Below are 21,706 nucleotides of genomic sequence, written 5' to 3' on the forward strand. Positions count from 1 at the left end.
TGCTGATTTCAATAATGTCTAACAAGGACTGTTACAAATTAATCAATAAAATAGAGTTTCTCTTTGTTTAACGTATTTATAGTTCAACGATAGCCACATCAGCTTGTTATAAAAACTAATCGGTACTTTTATCATTTTCCTTTTAACATTGTTCGTATCTTTAGAGTTTCTCGATGTGTTCCTAAATAAGTACCTTTCGGTACATTTTTAACACTTTTTCAAATTAATAGCCTAAACCTATAAACTTTGAAGAGTTAGCTTTAAAATTTTATAAGAAACAATGCGTGTTTTCTTAAAAGTTGAGACCCCTAGAGATAGTGATTTTGTAAATAATTAAATGTTAAAATTAGTATTACATATTTGTAGAGTAATTTTTTTTTTTAGCTCAATTTTGAGCGAATAAAAAACTTTCAAAGACATCGGTTGGGACTTCATCCCTCTTTGCTTTCACCATCTCTTCACTTCCGTCCAATAAAACAAGTGAAGTTTCTTATATATTTCATGTCTTCTATCATTCTTCAATCCTCCCTTTCCGAACGATGAGAAATCATTGGCTACTATAGGAATTTGACAATATAGTGATGTAATCCGATAAGAAATGATTATTTTTTATAAACAAGAAAAATAGTTACTACTTATTGGGTGAGGACACAATGTTCTTTGGTACCCAATACTCATACTAAGTTGACGGTGACCGACTCTCTCACAAGAAATGTGAGCCCCACTTACATACATCCTGTGCCCGACATGGTTGGAAAAGAATTATTCTATTTTTCTATTTTTTTTTTCTTTTTTGTGGTTCAGTTTGAAGGAGCAGCAAAAGAAGGTGGCAGAGGACCAAGTATATGGGATACCTTCACACAAAGACACCCTGGTCTCTTTTCACTCTCTCTCTCTCTCCACACACACACACACACACACACACACACACACACAACTAGCATGTGTATTATTTTGTTAAATAAGTTTTATTCTTGACATTTTTTATGGTGAATTAATGATAGGTAAGATAAAAGATGGTACTAATGGAAACATGGCGGTTGATTCTTACCACCGATACAAGGTATAAAACTCCTCAAACTTTGTGCAACTGTAACCTAATTTGACATCATTTGGGTTAATTGGTCAATCACCTTTTAGGAGTTCAAATATATTTACATCACTTAATTCTATACCACATTGTAATAATGCATTATATTAGTGTGTATATATATTCAAATTTTATATTAGTATATGACATTGCAAGATTTAGCGGAACTTTCTTAATCATGTTGTAGGAGGATGTGAAGATCTTGAAGAAAATTGGTCTAGATGCTTATCGATTCTCAATCTCATGGTCTAGAATATTGCCAAGTAAGTATTGATTTTTATCATCGAAAAATCAAAAGTTAAAGTAATCGAAGGCACAATTTTTGAGACCAATCTGATTTAATAGAGTTTAAATGGATCTGATCCAATTCGTAAAACAATCTGATTGGAATCATATATATTAGTGTTATATATTGGACTTTTACAACTAGCCCAATAAATTATTATTATTTTTTTAATCCAATGTGAAATTGAGATTAAAGAATCTATTAGAATACTATTTATGATTCTCCATCCTTTAATTGTGATAGTCTCCCTGCAGAGCAATTGACAAAGCTAAATCATTGGGGGCTAAAATACATCCTCAATTCCAATTTCCAAATAACAAAATCCTACATTAAATTTCAGTTTCATTAAATCGAAAAACAATCTCAACTATATACAATATTTATATATGTTATATAAGTAATGGATCGAATCAAATTCACAAATCGAATTGTATTTTTGAGATTCAAATTCTTGAATTGATCCAATCCTTCAAAAAAATTTATTTATGAATTCGCTACTGAACAGTTGAGCTAAAAAATCAATTCGTGGTTATGGATCAAATGAACACGCTTATGTAACGGTTTGCTAATCTGGTCATCTTAGTCAAACGCAAATTTGTGATTGCATCATCGGTTTATCATCCTTTAATTAGGTTAATTTTTTTGATTCTCTTGTTCTAACTTTTTTATATGTATATAAATATTGTAATTATCAGCTGGAAGCCTAAGTGGGGGTGTGAACCAGAAAGGAATCGACTACTATAATAATCTGATAGACGAGCTCCTAGCTAATGGTTATGATTCAACCTCAACTTTTGTTTTTCCTACCTTATTACTCTTAATATGTCACGTACACATAAATTTCATCTCAAAATGCTTATGCAATTATATATATATATATATATATATATTCAGGTATAACGCCCTTTGTGACCCTATTTCACTGGGATCTTCCTCAAGCTTTGGAAGATGAGTATGGTGGCTTCTTAAGTGGTCGAATTGTGTAAGTGGCTGAATTTACATCTTATGTTCCTTTTGTTTAGTTGATCAGTAATTGAATTATAATAAGTAGCTAGAGATTAAATGGAGCAAATTGCTTTTTGGCAAATAACTCCCTGAATTATAAATTGCCCACTTGAACTATTGATTTGTTGCAATTAAGGACAATTTCATCACAAAAAACCATTTGACCCTTTTTCATTAAATTTGTCATTTCTTATTATATATTTTTTATTATCTTTTCTCTTTATCTAAATGTTAGCTATACAGTTATACCATTTACCTCAGTTTTATTATTAGTACATCTATCATAAAAATGGGGAAAAAAATAAATTTGTAACTACCATTTTCTAAAATGATTAATTTATTATTAAGAATTTACTATTTATAATAAAATTTATTATACTCTGCTTAAAAAAATTTATCATAAAAAATATATATATATATATATTTTTCATTCAATATGTTCTTGAAAAATTAATGAGTTACTTAAATAAAAATACCTGCCTTTTCATGCAATAAATTTATGAAAAATTAAGAAACTACTTAATTTTCTAGTTAAATTTTTTAATTTAAACAATTAATTGAAAAAATTAATGGTAAATTTAAGCAAATTTGATGAATAATATGTCATCAAATTAGTATGAATTTTTTTTCACAATTTTTTTTAACAAGAAAAATACTTTTTAGTGTAATTCAATAAGAAAGGGCATTTTGGTAATTTGATAAAAAAAATTTAGGCATTGTGACGTTTTGTAACAAAATGTGATAGCTCATGGGATTTTAAGTACAAAATATACTTCAAGTTATTTGCACATTTGTACATTGTTTAGGTTTTTCTTTTTTTTGCACTTTACCCAAAAAAAAAATTAAAAAGGACAATTTACGTGACTGCCCCCATTCATATGGGACAAATGTGACGATGATGCATCTTACTTAATCTACTTAATTAACAGATCTGATTTTTGTAACTACGCGGAGCTTTGCTTTTGGGAATTTGGCGACCGGGTTAAGCATTGGATCACGTTAAATGAACCATGGAGCTACAGTGTTGGCGGATATGTCAAGGGTTTTCTAGCACCAGGTCACGGTTCTTCTTCACCAGAGCCTATAAGGAGTCTCCATTCCCTTTGTCGTTCTTCTTTCCATGAACAACAAAGTAGCTCCAAAGGAGATCAAGGAAGAGAACCATATATCGTGTCACATAATCAACTCCTTGCTCATGCAAATGCAGTACATTTGTATCGGGATAAATTCAAGGTTTTGCACTTAACCTATCACCCATATATTATTTTTATTTTTAATTTTTTGTTAATCCTTAATAACAGTCTTTTCCAAAGAAATTATTCAGGTGTTGAGTGTTTTCAAATCGTTGTGATTAATTGAATGTTGAATATGCATAGGCAATTCAAGAGGGTATAATTGGGATTTCACTCGTCTCGAGTTGGTTTGAGCCTTTGCATGATAATGAAGATGACAAAGCCGCTGCAGACCGTGCTCTTGATTTCATGCTTGGATGGTGAGTAGTCCATAACGATTACACGTAGTAGGTTTGAGTGACATTGTCATTATAAGCATGCATGGTTTGGCCCATTAATTTTTACCCTAAAAATTCACTGGTTGTAGTGAAAGATCATGGCTAGATTTAGGTTCATTGAAAATGGTTTTGGATTAACTTGGCCATTAGTATAGTGTCTCATGAAGTATTACGTGTAAGATTCGACTTCCCTCGAGTGTAAACAATTTTTTAAGATCATGTGGAGGAGGCGTTTTGCTTGGTGTCTCAAAAATTTATTCGGAGTCAGGACAAAGCTTCAGAAATATCCCCAGGGACGGAGCCAGCTTATAGTCGGTGGGGGCAATTGCATGCTCCCATTGATTTTTTTTTTTACTACTATATACCACTAATTTATCTTATTTTCAATTATATACTTATAAAATTTTTACTTTGCCCCTCCTAAAATTATAAAAAAATTACACTAATTCACTTTTGCGCGCCCCGCCCCCAACTTATTGGATCCGTCCCTGAATACCCCATTTGCCTATATATATTCACACACACGTCTAGTCATACACATCTATTTCCAAAATTTAAAAGAACTACTTGTTGTCTATGCAAATCCTATACCGCACTAAGAGTTCTTTAATTACAATAGTATTTCTTTTATCTTTTGAAGTAGATGGTTGCCGTTTCAAGCAACTGGATTGGTGACTAATGGTTTTGTTGCACATTTTATAGCTATCAAAGTATAGAGTTTTTTGTTTTTTTATTTTAATTTAAGTCTTAATAAATTACTAAGGATTAAATTGGAATTTTAACATGTTTTTATTAGGTTTTTAAAACCATTGACAAGTGGTTGCTATCCATCTACCATGAAATCTAATGTTGGAGATCGGCTTGACGACTTTGATGATGAAGAAAAAGAATATATAAGAGGGACATTTGATTTCATTGGATTAAACTACTATACTGCCAATTATGCAACTAAATCACGTCAGCCTATTGGTGTAAAGCTTAGTTACACTACTGATTCTCTGGTTAAACTTACACGTAAGTAATAATTTACAGCCAACTTTTGCATTGTAAAATTACTAAATAATTTCTAATAAACATTGCAATAAAATGACTTGTATGATGTTTTTGTTTTGGTAGCTGAGAAGAATGGAGTCCTCATTGGTCCAAAGGTACAGCCTTCAAAATTCAAATAGTCAACCTCCTTTTCTTGAAATACGTTTAAAAAATCGATAATAATTCTTAAACCTAATAATTTAATCAAAAGGTCTTATTTGAAAGAATTCTATCAATGACTTTCTATTAAATTATTAGGTTTGAATAGTATTTAAAACCTATCGAACTATTAGGTTTGAAGCTGCTTTTCAAAAAAAAATGAAAAAAAAAAAAAAGAAACAAAAAAAACTACTATTAGGTTTGGAGCCGATACGCGACCTTTTTCAAGTTCGATACGTTACGTAACTTGTATCGACTAATTTACACTTAATTTATCCAAACCCGTTACACCGCGATCTATTAAAAACCCATCGAGGCTTTCTCTACAAATTTCACTTCTTACTATAAGTACATGTAGTTCTCATATATAACCATGTATCTTTAAATATTGCTGCAGGCTGCTTCAGATTGGCTCTATATTTATCCGGAAGGGATTTATGAGCTTTTGAACTACATAAAGGAAAATTATGGAAATCCAACAATTTACATCACGGAAAATGGTAATTATTTAAAACAGTTATTCAATTTTTTCTTTAATTAAGGTTAATTATTTATGTATCACATATTTGTTAAAAATGTTTTGATCCTGATTGTTGGAAAAAGACATTGATTGTTGTTGTATTAATTACATTGTTAACAACATCTCATGTTTCACAGGGGTGGATGAGGAAAATGATCCCAAATTAACGCTTCTGGAAGCTCGTGTTGACAAGATTAGAAAAGACTATTATGATATGCATCTTCGTTTTGTTCGAGACGCAATCTAGTAATTTTCTAATCAAATTCACTATTTTTCTTGTGTATGTATATATATGAAGAAGTAAATTTTATAATGGTAGTAATTTATAGAGCAATTTAAATAAATAATTTAAAAATATAAGGGCTCAAGTATTATTTATGATATTCTTCTACTAATAAATGGCAGTTTATGACTTGGATTTGTGTAGCGATGGTGCAAATGTGATAGGATATTTTGCATGGTCATTTCTAGATAATTTCGAATGGAGTGAGGGTTACACTGTTCGTTTTGGAATGATTCATGTTGATTACAACAATGGGTTGTCAAGATATCCAAAAGATTCAGCAATATGGTTCATGAACCTGCTTAAACAAGATAGTCAAAAATCTCTGAAGGATAATGGCCCATCCCAGAAGGACAATGGCCCTAATGACGATTATGTTAACGATTTTGATATTTGAGTTGATAAATTAGACTTAAAATACTAGTCATTCGGCTAGTGTTTTAGGCATAACTTATTGATTAGGCTAATATTGTTTTTCCACAAAAGTCCTACCTCAAATAGAGATTCTTGAGAATTATTCCGAGAAAACTCTCAAGTGAGACATTTGAGAATTATTTACCACTTCTTCTCCTTTTATTAGTTGTGATCTCAATTGATCGTGACAGGTTAAATTTCCATTTTGATTATAAGGGAGGGCTACCCCTGTTGTGTAGCTCACTCAATAATGAAGAAAAATATTTATTGGTGTTTGTCAGAGAAAAATCACATTCGTTTTTTTGTTTAGGTTGGATAAAGAGTTTAATTGCTTTTGTAAAATATTAGACAGATTTGATAAGTACGGAAGAAAATAATAGAATTTAATTGCCATGCAAATATGCTGTAATTTCCTGAAAAAAAAAAATACAAAAAAGACTGTAAAACGCCACATTTTCACTATCTATACCTTTTTCAAATCATTTCTTCAAAATTTAGTTTAAATTAGGTGTGAAATTAACAACTAAATCAAGATTGTACACACAAAATTCGTGTCTGGAAATTTAGAAACGAAAATGAGTAACAAATAACAATTTCATTAATAAAGCATTTATCAACTTTTTTAATCGTGTTCTCACTTAACTCAAACATTTTTTTTTTTAATCTTTTTTCTCATCCTTAAACGGAGCAAGCGACTATGTTAAAAAATCCATAACATTGGAATTTTGGATGCAACGTGGTAATCTTTCAGGGGAGAAAATTTTAATTGTAAATACTTTCGGCAAAGGAATGGAGTCAGGAAATTGTGTGTATAGCGGAAGCAATAGTGAAATATTTTTATAATTTTGGTGGGATAATTTTTAAATTTTTTTAATATATATAATAACCCCAAAAAAAAAAAAAAAAAAAGAGTATATATTATATAATATTAAATTTGTCAGTGCTGGTACATTCTTTCCTTGGCAATTTTACAAAAATTAATGAATTGTAAAATGATGCCATAAACATTATCTTCTATTTTTCTCTATTTTTCGTTGGATCACCATCATTGCCTTAATTCAAATTTAATAAAGCTTTTAAATTAGGTAAAAATGCAATAAACTCGTCCGATGTTCCACCAAATAAGCATAATATCAATTTATTTATTTATTATTTATTTTTATTTATTTTATTTTTTTCATAATTAGTGTTGAAAGCATAATATCATTTTGTGATATAAAAGTAAGTTAGTCCTTATAATTTCAGAAGTGAATAACTTACATTCTGCGTTTTAACTCCGCCAACTTTTAATCCGATATTTTTTATATTTACAAAATTATTTTGTATAATTTACTTTTTTAAAAGAATTAAAAAGAAATAAAAGGCAAATTACTTTAAAAGTCATGCATTACGTGATCCTAAATTGACTAATAATGAGTATGTAATTTCCATGAAAATATACAGCCTAATTGACTAAGTAGACATGTGTAAGCGTGACACACAATTAAACCATAATCATTGCCTTCACACTGCACTACATCAATTACAATATTGGGTGAGACAAAAAAAATCTTGGGTCAGACAAATTGGATACATATTACATGACTAGAGCTATCAAACTCATGAGCAACCCCATTGCATTTGTGGCTCACCTATCCCAACCCCAAACCACCGTGAGAATATCTTACTTACCCACCGTCCACTGCATTGCATTCAATACGACCTAATAACACAATTTAAACATGACACAAAATTAATGATTTGGGTTGACTTTAATCGCGTTCGTATTAACCTATTTAATATATTTAATTAATTATGTCGTATTCGTATTTTAAAGCCCAACTCATTTAATTTAATCCGATTAAACTCGTTTAATGAATCGTGCCAAGTCAACTCGTAACCTATTTTAACCCCATTATTATGAATATTTCTATTATTTTCATATAAATTCAATATGGCTGGTGTATTTGGAACTTTTTTTTGTAATTGTATTGTCTAAATTATTCTCATTTTCATGAATTTTATTTTTTATTATCTCAATTTTATTTTATTGTATTTTTACTTTTTATACTTAAGTTATGGTCACGTTCGTATTAAAAGTTTCTGACATAATTATCAATCAAATTTTGTTCAAATTTACCTATTTAACATAATACTCATAAATCAACACGATACACGTGAACATAAATTATTGTACGAAGGCAGTGTGTGTGAGTACTAACTAGGAAAAAAAAAAAAAAAAAAAAAAAAAAAAAAAAAACCGGCCAATTCATTGAGTGGGCCCATCACATTTATGACTCATTTTCCAAACCATCCTGGCACCATGCATGTGCTTTCACTAAATTTTAATTTAATTTGATAATCTAACTAATATTGGAGAGAAGATAAGACTTCATTCATTTGGTAGAAATTAGAAACGAAAGGAAAGGAAAAAAAAAATGGATGAGTTATTCTTTTTACATTACAAATTTTCAACCCTTTAAGTATGAAGAGCTTATTATATAATGTCATATAGTGATTGGACCCACTCAAATAAAGAACTTTTACTTATGTGGTATGATACAATTCATAACTTGATGGCATAGATAACGAAGTATTAAGGGTAGGTTTTGTTAGATGAAAATAAGTAAGAAAATAAAATATTTGGAAAATGAAAAAAAAAAAAAAAAAAAGTAAAGTGAATGAAAAAAAAGAAGTTATTTTCTAGTATGCATTTGGTTAATATAAAAATTTATTCAAGAAAATTGTAAGAAAATTTTAGTTTGTTATTGTGAATAGCATGAAAATGGAAAAAAGTGATTGAATATACCAAAATTGCCCTTATGATTTCAAAAACTAAAAATAAATGAATTTGTATTTTGTGATTCTATTTTTAGCAAAAAAAAATAGTAAAATGATGGATTATTAAATTTAATAATATGATTGTTTATATTTTATTTATATTTAAAATAAGGCTTCATAATATTTTTTAGGTAGAAGTAAAACTAATTATTAGTTTAAGAGAAAGAAAAAAACAACAACAACAATGGAGATGAAGAAATTGACGGTAATACTAATTTTTGAGAAATTTGATTGTATGTTGTTATTGCCTATGAACTTGTGGAAAAACAAAGAAATAGTTGTTTTGCAGAGAACTTGGTTCTTCGAAACCAGTAAAAAAATAAAAAAGAAGTTGCAAAAATATTATTTTCATTGTTTTGTACAGCAAAAGTTATGAGATAAAATAGGCAAGTATGAAAAACAAAATTTTCATTAGGTTTCTTTTTCATCTATCCAAATTCCAAAAGAATTTAAAATTTTTCCTTTTTCTTTTATTTTCTAGTTCATTCCACCAGACTAAAATGAAACTTAAATGATTGTATATAATATTTAATATTTATAATATATTTGTAAAAAATATAAAATTAACAAAACCAAACCGATCTAATGGATTACCACTTTTAAAATTCATAATCGAACTGTTGGATTTAAAAATCGATTCTAAGTGTACAAATCGGACGGAATGGATCAAAATGAACAACTTTGAGCTATATAAAGAAGGTAATAATTACTATTTATTCCTTCTCTGGCTCTGCAATTAAAAGGAGAGGTGCTCAATTAAAAGGTCCTACAAAGTGTAAACGTCGGCGAATTTCAGAAACTTTTTTCCAATGTTTCGGCAAACTATTTCCATTACTGATAGCTCGTTACCGTCAATAACTAGTGTTCTGGATTATCGATCCTCACGTCCGCTCTTCTAGCAGAAAAATTAGCACAGAGCCGACCTAGCGAAGTTTAATCAGTTTACTCCAACCTCTCAAATAGCATTAATTTTGAAAATACATTCTATTATTTAATATAACACCCAAAATCCAAAATTATGCTATAACTCCAATTATTTATAAAAAAAATTGGATATATGAAATTATGTAGTCTATTTAAAAAATAAAATCACAGCATACACCCGAGCATAAGTATAGCATGATGGAAATGATAATAAGATTTAAAAGCACATAAAGTGTGGGAAGTCAGAGAACATAAAAATTACAAATTTCAAATTTTTTTTATGAAGAAATGGTGACTAGAGCAAGTACATAAAAACCGACAATATAATTTTATCAAAATATCAGTAGATATGGCAATATTAGCATTGCATACAAGCACCACACTTGATTTTTGTAATTACAAAAATCAAGTGTGGTGCTTGTATGCAATGCTAATATTGAAAAATAGCATAATTATCTCTAAAAATCAATATTTAGGAAAAAAAGGAAACAAGTTTTGGGGGAGTTGAATGGTGTGAGTGCTTTTGGAAAAATTATGTTTAAAAAGAAACCTCCGAAGATTAATGAAGAAAAGTTGGTGGTTTGTTTATTCGAGATTGGAAAAATATCGATTGGATCTATTGAAATGCGTTTTTGCTTTTAGTTTTATGTTCTGCTCTAAACGATGCCCATGAGTGAGCTTATAGGATGCTTTATTTCGATGAACCAACCGGACAGTTACAAACAATAATAAGGAAATAAAAATGAATCATATAATATTCATAAAACCACTTATATTTGTGATAATGAACTAATGACTGTTGTTTCTATTGCATAAGATAGTGGATTCATTGATAAGGATAAATACTTAACAAAATGTTACATTACCAGTAAGGATTTTTTTATATAATTAATATATATATATATATATATATATATATATATATACACAAAATAATCAATTAGATAGAACTAGTCCAGACTCCGGATAAATCTAAAACAGTCCATGAAATATATTAAGCACTGTTCTAAATTCTTAATATGCAAAATATAAGTCATTCATGTAAATTCACACAATTAAGCCCAAGTCAACTCAGCCACCGTATTAAAATAAAGGCCCAAGCCAAATAAGCCCAAGTTCGGCCTTCACCTAAGGCCTACTAACATAACTCGAGACACAAAATTAATGAGTTTGGGTAGACCTTAATTGTTTTCGTGTCAACCCGTTTAAGACGTTTAATTAATTATTCATATTCGTATTTTGGAGCTCAACTCATTTAATGAATCGGGTGAGGCCAACTCATAACCAATTTTAATCCAATTATTATGAATATTTCTATTATTTTCATATAAATTCAATATGGCTGCTGTAGTTGGACTTTTTTTGTAATTGTATTATTGAAATTATTTTCATTTTCATGAATTTTGTTTTCTATTATCTCAATTTTTTCATTGGATTTTTACTTTTTATACTTAAATTAAGGTCATGTTCATATTAAGAATTTCTGACCCAATTACTAATCGAGTCATCTTCAAATTAACCTATTTAACATAATATTCATAAATCAACACGATACATGTGAACACAAATTACGCACTATACATATGAACACAAATTACTGCACTATTGTGAACACACCACGCACACCATTTTGCATAGCAATGGCTGCCAACTCATATACACAACATTTTCTATGAAAAATATTACATGGTCCCGAAACAATTAATTTTGTCATTTTGTATAGTGTGTAATTTACGACTCATTCTCAAACCATCCTGGCCCTATCAACGCTAATAGTCATGCGGTAGAAGATAAGACTTTTGTGGTAGGGACAGAGAAATAAAATGGATAAGACTTATGTGGTAGAGACAGAAATAAAATGGATGAGTTATATATTTCTACATCACAAATTTTCAACTCTAAAAATATGAATTATAAGGAGGGAGAAAATTTTAAATGAGTCGGCTGTAACGATGACACAATATCACCGCCTATATTAAATAATTTGTCATATAATGATAAGACTTACTAAAATTATAAAAATTTACTTATATGGCATGATACAATTGGTTATTGGTTAATGATACAAATAATAGAATATTAAAGGTGTAAGGAAGTTTTTCTCCAAAAGAGGATAAAAGATAAATAAGATTGTTATAAAATTTTAAAATTACAATATTACCCTTCACAAATATTAGATGAATTTAATAGTAGCAATCTCTATCCCTCCTCCTCCTAACAAATAAAATAGGGTGTTACATTATTCTTTTCTCTCCATCTAACCAAATAAATAAACAAATAAAATAATAATACTATTCTTCCCTTAAAATAATCTCATCAATCTACTTTTCTTCCTTCTAATTAACCAAATTGAATATTAATTTCGAGTATTGCTTGATAAAACGTGTAAGGAATTTTTTCTCCTAAAGAGGAGAAATAAGATTGTTATAATATTTTAAAATTACAATATCACCCTTCACAATTATTAGATATTTTTAATAGTAGCAATCTCTCTCTCTCTAATCCATTTCGGATATAGCCCACCGGTTTACTCGCTGGACTTTGAAGCTTAGCAAGCCCAATGTTTAGGTTCGAGTCCCGCTGGGTGTTCTTTGTGGCTAGCATCCATAATTCCTGCCGTGACTTACCCGGCCCAGATAGAGAGGTACCCTTCCGGGTCTTCGGGGATAAGTAAGGTTGTTGAGGGGCCCTAAAGGTTCGTACTATCCCGGACACTCCGAATTAATAATAATAAAAAAAAAATCTCTCTCTCTCCCCTTCTCTTAACAAATAAAATAGAATTAATCTCTGCTCTTCCATCTAACTAAATAAATAAAACTATTCTTCCCTTAAGATAATCTCATCCATCTATTTTTCTTCCCAAATTGAATATTAATTTCGAGTATTGCTTGATAAAAGGTGAGCCATTTTTTTACTTTGTTTTAATCTTAAATTGACAGGGGGGTGTGGGTTATTCTTAATATATTTTTTAGTCTATCATGCTTCAAAGTGTTAATTTCTTGACAGGGTGGTGGGTCATTCTTAATTAATTTTTTTTGTTCTTTTCTATTGATTTTTTGGGCCAAGGCATCGAGCCATTCCATGCTCTATATATATATATATATGCATGCAGTATAGGAGCCAAGATAAAGTGAGCCTCAATAAGTAGCTATATATCCAGATTAGATATACATATATGGCGTCTCAAACAAATCCGTGCTTAATTGATCATGCCATTCCCCTGACTCGACGCAGTTTTCCAAATGGTTTTGTGTTTGGTACAGCATCATCAGCTTACCAGGTACAATACAAACACACACACACACACATATAAGGGTAATCATCTCTTTCTCCGAGGTTAAATTTATTGTACCAAATATTCTGATAACAGTTGGATACATATGATCTCTGACTCCCTGATGTGTATAAATATACACACACATACAAATTTATTGTACCAAATATTGTCGTGCATTATATATAAATATATATACACACACATACACACAGAGACGAACACTAAAAAAAAATAATTGACTATTGGACCAATCGATATCATTAGATTACAAATTCCTTGCTTAATTGACAATTCTGTTAACACGTGTGAGCGTGTGGGTCCCAACCGTCTCGCTCGAGAAACAATTATTCTATTTTGATTGGGTATATCCATTCATTAATCATTATTGAGTCAACTCTATTTTTATTTTTTTTATTTATTTTTCCAGTACGAAGGAGCAGCAAGCCAAGGTGGCAGAGGACCAAGTATATGGGATACTTTCTCACAAAGATACCCTGGTCTCTTCTCGCTCTCAACTTTTACCACTATATCCGTAAACATATTGGATTTGGACTATTCCAATCCGAATTCGATTATTTATTGGGATGAATAATTAATTAATAAATTTATATTCGATTTGTTATTAATTAATCGAATATTTGAATGCCCTTAATCTACTGTTGTTGTTGTTGTTTCTTTTCTCTTTTTTTATTTCTTATTTTTTTTATAAAAAAAATTAAAATTAGGAGAGAAGGACAGACACTTTTAAAAAAGAATATAAAGGAGGGAAAATCGAAGACAAATAAAACATGAAAGGAAGAAAAAAAGAAAATTTATTTTTTTACTCTTTGTTAAGAAAAATAATACATTCTTTAAATTCGAAGAAGGATGCGAACTGAGTATTATGTGAGTGGAGATATTGACTTTACCAGATGACATCACTCTGATCATATAGTGGAACCTACACCCTCACTCACATATTTCCTATGCAGAATCCTTCGAACTGGGAGGATCCATCGTTACTGGTTTTGTTAAATAAAAAACACTTGTTTATCAAAGTAAAATAAAAAATACTTCAGAGAAAATAGAGAGACGGAGAAGAGAAAATCATTATAAAATCATTTTGACAACATGTAAATATTAGTATATATTATAGTATGAATAATATATGTTTAAAATATTATATAATATATTATTTATGCAGGATTGGATTATGTGTTGGATTGATCTTAATTCGCATTTTCGATTTGTTTAGTTACTCGATTATTAAATTTGGATTAAATTTTTAATTTATTTTTGAATGATCAAATTAAATTTAAATAAAATTCGGATTAAAATCCGATTAATTAGCACATATAAACATGTGTGTATTCTTTTGTTAAAAATGTTTTACTCTTAGACATGTTTTTATGGTGCAATGACGACAGGTAAGATAGCGGATGGTACTAATGGAAACGAGGCAGCTGATTCTTACCATCAGTACAAGGTTTTTGCTCAAACTTTGTGTAACCCAATTTGACACCATTTGTGTCTCATTTAGGCTATTAATTAATCAATCACTTTTAAGGAGTTCAAATATATTTATTAGATCACTTAACTCTAAACCACAATATTGTAAGCCTTCTTAAGCATGTTGTAGGAGGATGTGAAGATCATGAAGAAAATTGGTCTAGATGCTTATCGATTCTCAATCTCATGGTCTAGAGTATTGCCAAGTAAGTTCTTATTTTTACCATCTTATGCATTCATATTTGGAATTTCATTAAACATACCAAGCAACAAGAAATATAAAACTATACTTAATACTGAATTTCGACGTGGGACAAATAATCTCTTCTAACATTCTTCCACCTTTTAACATTCTTTCCATTTATACCTTTTTTACTTTTCATCTGAATCACGATGTGGGACAAACACCCCTTGTAACATTCTTTTCCATCCGAATTCGCAATGCCCTCATTGCGATCGGGCTACCCTGCCTACCCGAGTGGCTCAGACGCCTTCCGGGCCTGGCGTGGTATCAAATCAATGATAGAGTTTGACTTTAATACTAACTGTAATGGGTGGACGTTTGCTCATTTACTCAAATACTCATTGTAAGTGTTGTGACAATTATCTGTCACGACGAATAACAAGACTCATTTGTGATTACATTTACGACTAATCATCCTTCAATTGGAAGGTTAAATATTTTGATTCTCTTACTCTAATTAATTTGTTATTTTTATAAATATTGCAATTATCAGCTGGAAGGCTAACTGGGGGTGTGAACAAGGAAGGAATCGACTACTATAATAATCTCATAGATGAGCTCCTAGCTAATGGTTATGTTACAACCTTAAACTTTTTTCTTTTTTCTTTTTTTCCAACCTTTTTTTTTTAATTTGTCACTCAAAATGTTTATGCTTCCATATACATAAAATTTCAGATATAAAGCCCTATGTCACCATATTTCACTGGGATGTTCCTCAAGCCTTAGAAGACGAGTATGGGGGCTTCTTAAGTGGTCGAATTATGTAAGTGGCTGATTTTCATCTTTTGATCCTTTTGTTTAGTTAATAATTGAATTGATGAGTTATTTTATAATAATTAAGTAGAGACTAAAATGGAACAAAAACATATGTAAGATGAAGTCTAATATATTTAACATTTAAATTTCAAGGCTCACATACGGATTTTGAATCCATGAAATTCTAATGTAATTGAACATTTAAGAATCTTTGAGGTTACTACTATATATTAGGCAAAGCGTAAAAAAAAAAAAAAAAAAAAAAAAAAAAAAAAAAAAAAAAAAAAAAAAACACTCTCTGAAAAATACCCTCTGAACTATCTGACCAATTAATACTATCATGTTAATTAATTTGCTTAACAGATTTGATTTTTGTAATTTTGTGGAGCTTTGTTTTTGGGAATTTGGTGATCGAGTGAAGCATTGGATCACGTTAAACGAGCCATCAATGTTCTGTATTGGTGGATATGTCAATGGTACCTTCGCACCAGGTCGAGGCGCTTCTTCACCCGAGCCTGTAAAGAGTCTCCATTCATTTTTACGTGATGCTCCCCATCATCACGAAAGTTGTTCCGATGGAGATCCAGGAAGAGAACCATATATTGTGGCACATAATCTGATTCTTGCTCATGCAACCGCTGTACATTTGTATAGGGAAAAATTTCAGGTTTTGCCTAACCTCATCATCATTACTTTCAGCCACATGAATTCTCTGTCTTCATATTTTGTTTTATTACATGTCATATCATTTATTATATTTAAAATTTTCAAGTCATTTTTACCCTATAATCCATATATTAACTTTTTTTTTAATGTACGTTAATCCTTAATAACAGTCTATGCCAGAGAAATTATTCACGTGTGAGTGTTTTCAAATGGTTGTGATTAATTGAATGTTGATTGTTGAATTTGTATAGGCAAGTCAAAAGGGTATGATTGGCATTACACTTACTTCACCTTGGTATGAGCCTCTTTGCGAAACTAGTAAGGAGGACCAAGACGCTGCAAATCGTGCTCTTGATTTCATGCTTGGATGGTGAGTAATTCATGTATATTTATATATATATAGATACACACACACACACACTCGATTCTTTCATGATGAGTACATATGATATAGTAGGTTGAGTATTCTGTCACTTTAAACATGCACGGCTTGGCCCATCTGACCATGGCCGAAATGCGAAAGAGCATAAAGAAAATTGAAAATGCTTTTGGATTAAGTTGGCCATTTTCTGATGTGCGTATGAGTTAGAGCCCAAATAACATTCTTAATTACTTGAGTCTACGCAACCAAAAAAAAAAAGAACATATATACTAGTGCACCTACGAGACTCTTCATTTCATGGTTTGAAAAAGAGTTAGTTATACGTAATCTTACTTTCATAATGGATAAATTAGTTTTAGTTTTGAATCTGGAACTTCCAGGTTGTAATGGAACGATTTTACTGTTGCACCAAAACTTACCCTAAGTATTTTCATAAGACTATCTACCAAGAGTTGTTTTGAATCACCAAATATTGTAATATAGTGATATTTACTCACTTCTTAAAGTGAAAGAGGGGTTCAAATTCTCGCAAAGGCAAATAGTGGGTGTGTGAATTTTGAAAGAAAAAAAATAAAAATAAAAAAGTTATTTTCAATCATATTCCTTTTTATATCTCAAAGTAGAGAGGTTGCATATTCAAGCTCACTTGAGTGTAAATTGAATAATTGACATTTTTTTTTTTTTTTTTGTACACCTTACATTTTTTGGTTGAATAATTATGCACAAGTGGTAGTTATTATTGTTCTTTATTGCACATTTTATAGCTATCTAACTAGTTTTTTTTTGGTTACCGATGTCTTGATAAATTAACTAAGGTTTAAATTTTATTACTCCATGTTTTGATTAGGTTTTTAAGACCCTTGACAAGTGGTAGCTATCCAGAAACCATGATATGTAATGTTCGAGGCCGTCTTCCACACTTTAATGAAGACGAAAAGGAGTTGGTAAAAGGGTCATTTGATTTCGTTGGATTAAATTACTATACTGCCACTTATGCAACTCAACCTGTTGTGCCGCCACCACCTCCACATCATCGTGGAAAGTTGAGTTATGCCACAGATTCTCATGTTGAGCTTACAAGTAATTTCACTGAACTTTTGCATTCTTTAATTACAAAATCAATTTCCTAATATACACAACATTGTAGTAAATATATTGACTATGATGTTTTTGTTTTGGTAGCTGAGAGGAATGGAATTCCCATTGGTCCACTGGTAAGTGTTAGGAATTGTCTCTCAAATTCTATTGTAATTAGGTTTTTATTTTTAAAATTATTTTATTATGGTAATTTTTATTTTGTAGAGACATGTCTTAAACTTTAAGAAATTGTAATTATTGTTCACCAAGAAATTGGGTATGAGATTCTATAAACGTATACCTAAATTATTGTTAAGAGGTATGAGTTGAGAGAAATGGAGCCTCATGAGGATTGGAATTGATGAACAGAGTGTAGTTGCACGTTGAGTAGAGTGAACACTGATGACGGAAGGAAGTCTCGTAGAGTACACGGACAAGGGCGGAGCCAGGACTGTCCAGCTGAGGGATTCCAAATTTTTTTTTTTTTTTTTTTTAAATTACCACTGAAATATATATATAGGAGCTAGCATCTATGCATCGAGGACTTTTTTAATTGATTGGTTTTAAAAAAATATACATCAATTTAATATTAATTTATATGCTTATATATTTATATATATATATATATATAATTGTATATATTATACATGCATATTGTATAAATGTATATCAATAAATGTAGTGTACCGTATATATTCCATTTATATATCATTATGCATAGGTATATTTGATGTATACAAGAGGATTAAAAAACCAAAAAAGAAAAATAGGATTAGGACTTTGCTTCGTGTAGCGCATTCCAAATTTATGCTTTGTTATGTAGTTTTGGGTTATATTAGGTATACAATGTATAACACATCATATTATATGGTACTAATATTATATTACCATAGCTAATCTTTTATTATTATTTGTGTTAAGTGTACAGGACAACAGCATGTATATGTTGTTGGATTTGGGCTTAAATTTTTTTATATGGGTTTAAAGTTGTTAAAGGCCCAATGAAGAATTTTATTGGGGGGCCGAGTATGGACTTATCCTTATTTATTTTTGTTGGGCCCTATAGCAATAATCACTTTCAAAAAATTTGGGGGGCATAGCCCAATACCTCCGCCCTGTAACATGGAGAACTTGGTCTAAAGTTTGTGGTGTGCATGGTCCAGTGCTAGAAATTCTCCACTGTTATAATATCTCTACATATGTAGTGAATCACTTCTCATCCGTGGACGTAGCCCCCTTGATTTTGAGTAAACTACGTATATCTTGTATTTGTTGTGTGGTCGTTTATTTCTTCTTTTGCTTCCGCAACCCCCACCAGTAAGGCCTTCAAATTCAACTCTCTTTTGTAGAGTTGTATTACTTTTAAATAATTTGCATAACAAAAATGATTAATCCTCCCAACTTATAGGACTGAAGGGGAGCAGATTGACCCTGGTAGGTATTCGATGCTCTAGGCTAATCAGAGTCGTGCATGTATAACACGTGCTGACGTGTGCACATCACAAACATCTCTGATTAGTCAGGTGCACGCTGCACCGATTACACTAAATATCTATTCTCACATCAGACGTTGGGGGTGACCTTCGGTCCCTATTCAGCTTCCTGCTCAGAGGTCGTACCATTGCTTTTTGCATAATGGTTTCAATTTAGTGTCATCACAATGTCTTTGATATCTATAATGGTATATTACAGTAAGATAATTAAGGATTAAGTTCTAGGTGTTCTCTGCAAGTTTCCTTAATGAGTACATTCATTTCTCTTATTTATAACTGCAAATCTTTAAATATTTTTGCAGGCTGGTTCAAGTTGGCTCTATATTTATCCGAAAGGGATTAAACAGCTTTTGAAACACGTAAAGGAAAATTATGGTGATCCAGCCATTTATATCACGGAGAACGGTAATTATTTGAAATCGTTATTAATTTTTTTTTCTAATTAATGTTAAGCAAGGTTATTTATTTATATATAAATCACATATTAATTAAAAAGAAGTATCAATCTCAAATAATTTGAAAAAGACTTTAGTAACTAGTTATTGATTAATTGCAATGTCAATAAATGTTTCATATTTCACAGGGGTGAGTGAGATAAATGATTACAAACTAACGATTCTGGAAGCTCGTGATGACAAGATTAGAAGAGATTATCATGATAGTCATCTTCATTTCGTTCGAGACGCAATTAAGTAATTTTCTCACAAAAATCACTCTTTCTTGTGTATATGTCCCTATTTGTGCGAAAAAAGTAAATTTTATAATACTATTAATTTATAGATAATTTAAATAAGTAATGTAAATATTTTTCTTCATGAGCTCAAGTGTTATTTATTAATTTTTACTAAAAAAATGACGGTATGTGACTTGGATTTTTGCAGCGTGGGTGTGAATGTGAAAGGATATTTTGTATGGACCTTACTAGATGTTTTGGAATGGAATGTGGGTCACACTGTTCATTTTGGTTTGATCCATGTAGATTACAAGAATCGGTTGGAAAGATATCCAAAAAGCTCAGCAATATGGTTCAAGAATCTTCTCATAAAAGGTGGTGGTGAAAAGTCTGTTAAGGACAATGGTCCTAAAGATTCCACAAAAACTCTCAAGTAGAAGAAGGTATTAGGTGTGCCCCGCACATTATGAATTAGGCTCATCCAAATTATACATGTTGCACACGCGTGAATGCGTGTTATATATATACAATTCAGATGAACTGCTGCATCATGCACATGGCGCACCCAATATTTATTCATACTTGAGAATTATCTACTTACTTCTTCTCCTTAGTTGTGATCTCAACTTTCTTTCTGCTGTACTGTTGTTTATGTGTGACAACTCAAATTAATAATGATGTTTGTGTGTGTGAAAACTCAAATTAATAATGATACAATCAGAGTGACCGGTGAATTGTATAAATAATTAGATGGAAATGTATGATAAATTTCCATCTTGATTATAGGGGAGGGCTACCCACTGTTGTGTAGGTCACTCAATAATGATGAATAATATTTGGATTAGTATTTGTTAGAGAAAAATCACTTTTTTTTTTATTTTTTATTTTTCTTGTAGTTTTGCTTGGGTTGAATAAATAGTTTATTCGCTTTCGTAAAATATTAGACATAAAAGAATCATCAAAACATGATTTTATAAGTACTGAAAAAAAATATCAAAAGGCATCCAGCCTAATTGTATAACCTCCTCATTCTCAAAGAGGAAGGGAGGGAGTTCGAGACCGGGTGCTGAACGACTTATATGTGTGAGCAGGTACTGAGCATGTAACATTTTGCAGTAAATTTTCTTTTTACATATTTTTACCAAAAAAAATCACCTCAACCAAATGAGGGGCCTACTTTTAATTTTTTTTTTTTGCCAAGAATACCCCTACCAACTAAGTCAATGAGAGTTTTATGCAATTCATCCAATTACGTAAATTTATCCAAATGATTATTCTTCTTCTTTTTTTTTTCTTGAATAATATATTTGAATTATATTTTCTATTACATCCATCAACATATTTTTAATTAAAGAAAAACATAATAATCAAGAAAATAAAATTCATAATTATGAGTGCAATTACATATAAATTCAAATCTTGTATGCAATTCATCCAATTGTGTGGATTTATCCGAACATTCTTCTTCATTTTTCTTTGTTGAATAATAATATTTGAACTATATTTTCTACTACATGCGTCGCCATACTTTTAATTAAAGAAAAACAAAAAAAAAAGTAAATTTCAATATTATGAGTGCAATTACATGTAAGTTTGAATCCTATATG

General features: G+C 30.4%; 1 protein-coding gene and 1 pseudogene across 1 annotated transcript; both read left to right on the forward strand.

Moving 5' to 3' along the window:
• Positions 1-916: 916 nt before the first annotated feature.
• LOC132299837 (raucaffricine-O-beta-D-glucosidase-like) lies at positions 917-6,574 on the forward strand (annotated as a pseudogene).
• Positions 6,575-13,157: 6,583 nt separating this feature from the next.
• LOC132299838 (beta-glucosidase 13-like) lies at positions 13,158-20,712 on the forward strand. Its single transcript, XM_059796696.1, has 13 exons — positions 13,158-13,323; positions 13,748-13,817; positions 14,727-14,785; positions 14,939-15,014; positions 15,546-15,623; positions 15,728-15,815; positions 16,172-16,475; positions 16,726-16,844; positions 17,704-17,936; positions 18,039-18,070; positions 19,729-19,831; positions 20,010-20,118; positions 20,308-20,712. The coding sequence occupies exons 1-13, from the start codon at positions 13,219-13,221 to the stop codon at positions 20,534-20,536; spliced, it is 1,605 nt and encodes a 534-aa protein (XP_059652679.1). The 5' UTR covers positions 13,158-13,218; the 3' UTR covers positions 20,537-20,712.
• Positions 20,713-21,706: the final 994 nt, after the last annotated feature.

The sequence above is a fragment of the Cornus florida genome, unplaced genomic scaffold (genome assembly GCF_030987335.1).
Source record: "Cornus florida cultivar Cherokee Brave unplaced genomic scaffold, ASM3098733v1 CherokeeBrave_3.0.0_Hap2_Chr03, whole genome shotgun sequence".
In the NCBI taxonomy this organism is placed as follows: domain Eukaryota; kingdom Viridiplantae; phylum Streptophyta; class Magnoliopsida; order Cornales; family Cornaceae; genus Cornus; species Cornus florida.

Coding starts and splice junctions, on each gene's coding strand:
- LOC132299838 (XM_059796696.1), top strand. CDS start 13,219: ATGGCGTCTCAAACAAATCCGTGCTTAATTGATCATGCCATTCCCCTG. Junction 13,818..14,726: donor TTTCTCACAAAGATACCCTG/GTCTCTTCTCGC, acceptor CAATGACGACAG/GTAAGATAGCGGATGGTACT. Junction 20,119..20,307: donor TTCGTTCGAGACGCAATTAA/GTAATTTTCTCA, acceptor GGATTTTTGCAG/CGTGGGTGTGAATGTGAAAG.